This window comes from Mandrillus leucophaeus, unplaced genomic scaffold (genome assembly GCF_000951045.1).
Source record: "Mandrillus leucophaeus isolate KB7577 unplaced genomic scaffold, Mleu.le_1.0 Scaffold1705, whole genome shotgun sequence".
Lineage (NCBI taxonomy): Eukaryota > Metazoa > Chordata > Mammalia > Primates > Cercopithecidae > Mandrillus > Mandrillus leucophaeus.
Window position 1 is genome coordinate 46307 of NW_012101705.1, and position 6657 is coordinate 52963.

Below are 6657 nucleotides of genomic sequence, written 5' to 3' on the forward strand. Positions count from 1 at the left end.
AGAAAGAAAGAAAGAAAGAAAGAAAGAAAGAAAGAAAGAAAGAAAGAAAGAAAGAAAGAAAGAGAGAAAGAGAGAAAGAAAGAAAGAGAAAACAAACTAGCAACAAAAATGTTGGCCTCTAGCTATTTTGGTAAGTGCCTTTGATGTTGGGACCATCCCCTTTCCTGTTTTCCATTTCTCCCTGAGTTTCAAAGAAGCAAAGGCTTTTTTTAGGATCACAGCAATTCATGAAACAAAAATAAAATACACATTGACTTTGCATCGGCTGTATGCCAGGCCCCTTGCTAAGCAAGCTCTGTCCTTGCTGTAACTCGTTCAGTGCTCCAGGGACACTCCCAAGTTTGCGATGGCATCTCCATGTTAGAGCTGAGGACGCCGAGGCTCAGAAAGGTCCACTCACCTGCCCAGGATGTCTTGACTAGTTGCGGTGGGAACATAAGCCCCATATCTACCTGACTCCAGAGCACAGTCGCTGTTATTTATTTCTGTGTTGGCGGGAGAACGTGTCAGGGCTGAGCCTACATGGGTGCTCACCCTTTTTTCTTTTGTAGAAGTTAATTTGGAATGATTTCAAGTTGAAACAGAAAAGTTGCTAGCCTGGTACAAAGAACTCCTGCAGCCCCTGGCGCAGATTCCCGAAGGAGGAATGCCTCTGTGCGCTTTGTCTGTGAGCAGAGCTAGTGGCTCCTCCAGCACCTCCAGGGGGACCTACAGCTCCATGGGGCTCTCCTTGGAAAATCACACAGGGGATGAAAGGTCTTAGTCTCTCCCCAGCCCCTGTCCCCAGGGTTTCTACTCTCAACTTGGCCATCCTTGAGCCCTTGTAAATCTGCAGGGCTCTGTCTGAGGAGCACCCCAACCAGGACAGGGCTTCTACAAGGAGGAAGGGAAGTGCTCAGACACATGTCTCAGAAGTGACATGCCTCTGATATGGGCCGGCTCTGCCAGAGCATCATGAAACAGGGGCCTGGGGAGGCCACAATCCTCCATGCAGATGGGTTGAGATGAATGAATGCACCTGTCAAATTACACAAGGATGCATCCTGTGTGTGGGTTCATGACAATGGTGTGTGAATAGTGTGCACAGTGCACAGTGCACAGCCCTGACCCCAGCAGCGGTTTCCACAGGTGATCTGCTCCATCCATCCTCTCCTTACAGAGGAAAGCTTGGTAGAACCAAGGAGAATACAACCTAAATGATCACTTGATCTATAATTGAGCGCTTTTTCCCACCTGCCCAACTCACAATACTACCGTATTTTAGAAGCTTGAGAAAATATTTTCCCTTTTCTCCTGAAAATGCAAAGAATATTCAAAGTATAAGTTTAATAAGACTCAGTAGTCTAGCAAAGAGGGACAAAATGACTTGACAAAATTAAGTAGTAATAATTAAAAACATTCCTAGACATTGATTCTAAACAGCAAGTGCAGAGGATCAGAAAGAGAGACCTGTGTTTGCCCAGTCTTCACCAATGAGATTTATTGTTTCAGCATGTTGTTCTCATTTGCCCAATGTGAAGTATCTTAAAATCTTAGAGTGTCCTAAGTGACTGATTGACTGATGGTTAACGATCAGTAAACTGTGCCCTGAGTAACTAAGGAGGCCACACCAAGCCAAGAGAAGTGCTCCTGGACAAAGACGCAGAAACTGGAAGGCACCCTGTGCAGGGCTGGGCCAGGGAGCAGCCAGCCTGACCCCAGGGGAGACTCTGTGTGAGGGAGTGGTGGGAGGTGATGCTGGATAGGATCACGGGGCAGAAGATAGTAGGAGCACACAGGCAGAGTGAGCGGGGAGAGCGGTGCAGTGGGCAGTGGAGAGTTTTCAGAAGCAGAGTAGGAACGTGGAAAGAACAGGGCTTTTGGGTGATAAATTGCTTGTGGTATAATTGCTCGTGTGGAGATGGCAGAATCAGAGAAAGAAGTTGCAGGGGTGTATGAAGTCAGGCATCAGTGATGAGTCTGATATACTGTCCTCTCAGGAAGATGAAGGAGAACAGATATACAGAAGGCATTTTTAAGAAAACTTAGAGAAATCTTGGTGAGAATGAGGATGTGCAGAGGGAAGGAGAGAGAGGAGCCCTGCAGCAACGTGGATCAACCCCTGCAGGCCCCGTCCTTCTTCTGAGGCAGATCTGGACTGGCGTGAGGCCACCGGAAGTCTTTCCTTAGTCCACTTTCTGAGAGTGTGATTTCCTCTTCCTGTGGAAATAGCGATAATTTTTATGAGGGGTGCTGCCCGGACCCCACTGGAGGAGCGGGTAAGATGAGGACTGTGCTCGGTGTTATCTCCCTACAGAACCACACACGCTGATCCGTAATACCTGTGGCCCCTAAGTGTCCGTGAAGGGACTGGTCCCTCTAATACTTTGCTTATGGCTGCTGAGACCCTTCATATGGCAATAAGATGTATATGTGTGGGCAGGTGGTAAAACCATTATAGGCAATAGGAAATTCAAAATGTCCCGGAACCCTGAAAAGCTTTCCTCATTTAGTATTTGGTCTATAGGATCCCAGCCCCCTTTTCCATGGTTCTTTCTCAAAACCTGGCGGCTCTAACTCTTGCCCTGTTCTTATACCCCTGTGTGTGGAGAGAAACAACTTCTCCTCTCCTATGCTCTGAGGGCTCTCTAGAACTTTCCCTCTAGACCACTGGAAAGAGATCAATAATGACAGAATAATTAGCATGACCTTGTTAGCCAATCCAAAGCCCTCTGGGCTGAAACAGGGGTATTTCACCTCAGGGACGCCCAGCCTGGGCACCTGCGATCTCAGCATCCCCAGGCACAAACAGGAAAGGTGACCATGCCTGCATTTACATGATGTCGGTCTGCGTGGCCTGGTCACTGGGTGATTTTACTGAGAGGCAGGGACATCAAGGATAGGCGTTCTGGGCATGCGTAACAAATGGAAAACTGAGGTTGTTCCTACTGAAGACCCTTCTCTTTCAGCTCCCACCCAGGCAGCTTGTCCCCACTGGCCTTGGAGTGGAGACTTGAGCCACCACCTGTCAGAGGTTGAGGCTTCACAGGCACAGCCGGAGCTGAGAACCCTGGTGCCCAATTGTCTGCGACTGCAGCTGGATCAAGGGTTTGCCTGTGGCTATGGCTTAGCCAGGCCGAGCGTTTCCTCCACCACCTGCAGCTTCACAGCCAACGCTGATCCTGGGAAGCAATGGCCCTTCCAAGGTAGGGAAGGAAAGGGGACCGGGAAGCTGTAATCCGGGTGTTGGTGGTCATGGTGCTGTGGGTGGAGGAGACAGTGGGGCCTCTTCATGCTTCCTCAGAGTCAAGTTGAAATCCACGATGCTCCAACCCGGTGAAGTGAGCAAGAGCCTGGGGCTTAGGATCAAATTTGCTCTCAGGCCCTGGCTTTGCCACTGTCTAGTTGTTCACTTTGGCCAAAGTTTTTATCTTTTTGCTATTTATGTCTCAGTTCCCTCATATGAGATACCTGAAAAATCATATCTACCTGTAATCATTATTGAGAGTATTAATTATGATAATTTCCAGAGGGCCGGATTCAGTAACAATTGCTCAATAAACCTATGAATAGATGATATCGAATCCTTTTCTCTTTCTGGCAAATTCACAATTAGAAAGTGACTTCACATGTGGTGTTTCGTCTGCGGTAGAGCAATTGTTAGGATCTCTGCTTTCTGGGGACCCCTCTTCCATTGCTTTCTTAGAAAGTCTCCTTTGCCAGCTTTCTTCCTCTCATTACCCATCCCTTATGAGTCCAATCTTCCTTTACCAGACACTTTCAATAATAACCTATTAGGCACATTCAGTAAAAGTGTAAATCCTGGCCCACAAGTCAGTCTCCTGACGTATCCAGCTTCTTCTGCTTTTTCAGCTTTTTTTGAAATAAAAGGGCAACCTTCTCATGGAAAGTGTACAAATCAGTCTCTTTTATGAAACTCCATTTAGTTCATCATCTCTACTACGTCCACAGCCACGTCCTCAGTTTCCTTCTTCCAGGGATCCACTTCTGCTCAGATTTCCTTAAAACCCTGGATCGTGTTCATCCTTACTCTCCGTCCCACTCAATATCTCCTCCTGGAGCCCCTGGGGCTGCCTGCTGCTCATCTGTCAGGCGATGCCCTCAGCTGAAGAATAAGGAGACCCATGTCCTCAGGAGGAGGGAGGGTCACGTGATATAACGAGCACCATCTGGGTCCCTGAAGAGGACACATGGAAGGCGCTCAGTGAGTGTCAGGGAATGCGTAGTCCCTGACATGTGCCGTGATAACTTCGAATATTTAAACATATTTCTTCCCACTGGAATCTCTTTTGTTTCTCCATGGATTCCCACACCCCCAGCCAAGACTCACCCCACTGGCTCAGACACGCCCTCTCTTGCTCATTTTCCCTGGAGTCTAGAGCATGAACCAGGCTCCAGGTAAGAGGAATGAATGCCTTTTGTTTTCTTTTCCTTCACCTGGTGATTTCTCCTGGCTTTCCAACTGGTCATTTGTTTCTCACCACACTTTTTCTTCTCAATATTCTCATGTTTCTATTTTTTTCCAATTTTTATGGACGAGAAGAGTGGTTATACTGTTACATTCAATAGCTCCCAAATCCCTGTATAATACTTTTATTAGATTAATATGTATATATAGATATATACATTTGTGTCATTTGTCATATATATTAAGCATATTTGGTATGTGTGTTATATAGGGTATATATACATGCAGGATATCATATAATGATGCAAGTTTTGTAACTTCTCCATGTTTAGTCTTCCTGGTTCTTTTCTCTCATCAGCTGCTGTCACCTCTGTCTGATCTCACCTCTGTGCCCCATGGGCTGCCGCCCTGCCAGGCCCTGCCATCGCCTTCTCCTGTTTGAGCTCAGTTCTGATTTCACTTTGATTTTGCTTGAGTTTTATAATCTCTTCCTTCCCAAAAGCACAGTCTATATACAGTGTGATTTCCTTGCCTTATCTACCTGTAATCTACTTGTGTTTCTTAATCCTCTGTTGTTTGAATATTTTTGTGAATTGGGAGTGTCTTTGCTTCCTGGCAATCTTGTAATCTGGCTAATGTAAGAAAGATCAACAAAAAGAAAATATCAAAGTGACTCCATTGGCTTTGGACGCCACTTTTCCTTATTTGATGTTCTTTGGGTAGGAGGAAAGTCACAGTGAGAACATGGATGCCAGTGGATCCCGTTGTCTGTGGTTTCATTTTCAGAGCTGGGTTTAGAGCCTCCTGGAATGAAGAACCCTCCCCAGCTGGAAGGTGATGCTCTTGAAGGCTCAACCGACAACACACATGGGCATCAAGTCATTGGCCACATTCATGCCTCAAGTGTCCTAAAACCGAAAAAGATCAAAAGAAAACTGCCGTTCAGCAAGTGGAGACTGGCATGCAGATTCCCTGGCCTGCAAGCTTAGAGCAGGAAAGTAATCACATCTATGGCTCTTAGCGGCACTCACTCCTTATTTCTCTCTGTCTATGATGACAGCTCATTCTCCCACTGCTGTTCTCTTCCCTATTTGTGTGTATTGTCTGAGGCCCCTGCTGCTTCTCACGTCCAGGTTCTTCCCATAGTCTGCTCTCCCGCTCCTTCCCAGAAGACCGGGACATGGAGTTGTAAGGGGGTGGGTTTCTCTGCAAAGGGCCCTCTCCTTCTACAGCCCTCTGCTTCTGAGTGTGCATGGTTGACGCTGAGCACATCCTCTCTGGGAGGTGTGAAAAGCCATCACTGCTCCGGACAAAGAGGATCAGAACGGAAGGGTCATCGGCTGCTGGTTGGGCATAGGCAGGTCCTTATATCTGCACTCCAGGCTGACTGGAAGTTCAGCGGTGTTTTCTTCTCACTTGTGGATGGCACTTGCCCCTTCAGCTAGCCAGAGGCTGAGGCTTCAGCTCATCCTCCCAGCAGGAGCTCAGTTTGCCCCTGGGCTATCACAACTTAACAATCCCTCCAGACTCAGTCATCAGCAGGACTTGACATAGATGCTCTTTTCATTTTTTCTTTTCTCTCTCCTACAGATACCAAATACTGCTGGAAGGATGAAAAAGATGAAAAGATGTCACAAAAAGTAGCTTTTCCGCTTGATGAAAAAAACTAAAACAGCAAAGCAAGTTGAAGTTCAAATACAACACTGCAGGGGTCCTTTGCTGAGGACTGAATTTTAGACACAGAACGCTCTTGATGATTTCAACCCACTAGGATCCATTGATTTGAGAAACCACAATCCGTCCCATTTCCACTTGTGATGAATACCCAAGGACACCAATTCCCAGATGGACAAACAGCATTGAGAGGCCTCAGCCCTGCTCCTCTCAATTCCATCCTATAGAGAACAGGAGTCAGGAGCTGCTGGCAGGAGACAGTATGTCACCCGAGACTCTGCCGGTGCAGAATATGAACAATGCCATGTTCTTGCAGAAAACGCTTAGCCTGAGTTTCATAGGAGGTAATCACCAGACAACTGCAGAATATAGAACACTGAGCAGGACAACTGACCTGTCTCCTTCACACAGTCCATGTCACCACGAATCACACAACAAAAAGGAGAAGAGACATTTTGGGTAGAAAGATAATGTAGCTACACTTCTTTAGTTATTTTTGAACCCAAAGTATCTCCTCATCTTTTTGTTGTTGTCATTGATGGTGGTGACATGGACTTGTTTGTAGAGGACAGGTC

The 6657-nt window shown here is 46.7% G+C and overlaps 1 protein-coding gene across 1 annotated transcript in view; it reads left to right on the forward strand.

Annotated features, from left to right (window-relative positions):
• LOC105537325 (neuroblastoma breakpoint family member 4-like) overlaps positions 1-5397 on the forward strand; it is a 26650-nt gene extending 21253 nt beyond the window's left edge. The window contains exons 13-14 of the mRNA XM_011976902.1: positions 2949-3185; positions 5195-5397. Of these exons, the coding sequence (XP_011832292.1) occupies positions 2949-3185; positions 5195-5397 (440 nt within the window). The remainder of the gene's footprint in view (positions 1-2948; positions 3186-5194) is intronic.
• Positions 5398-6657: the final 1260 nt, after the last annotated feature.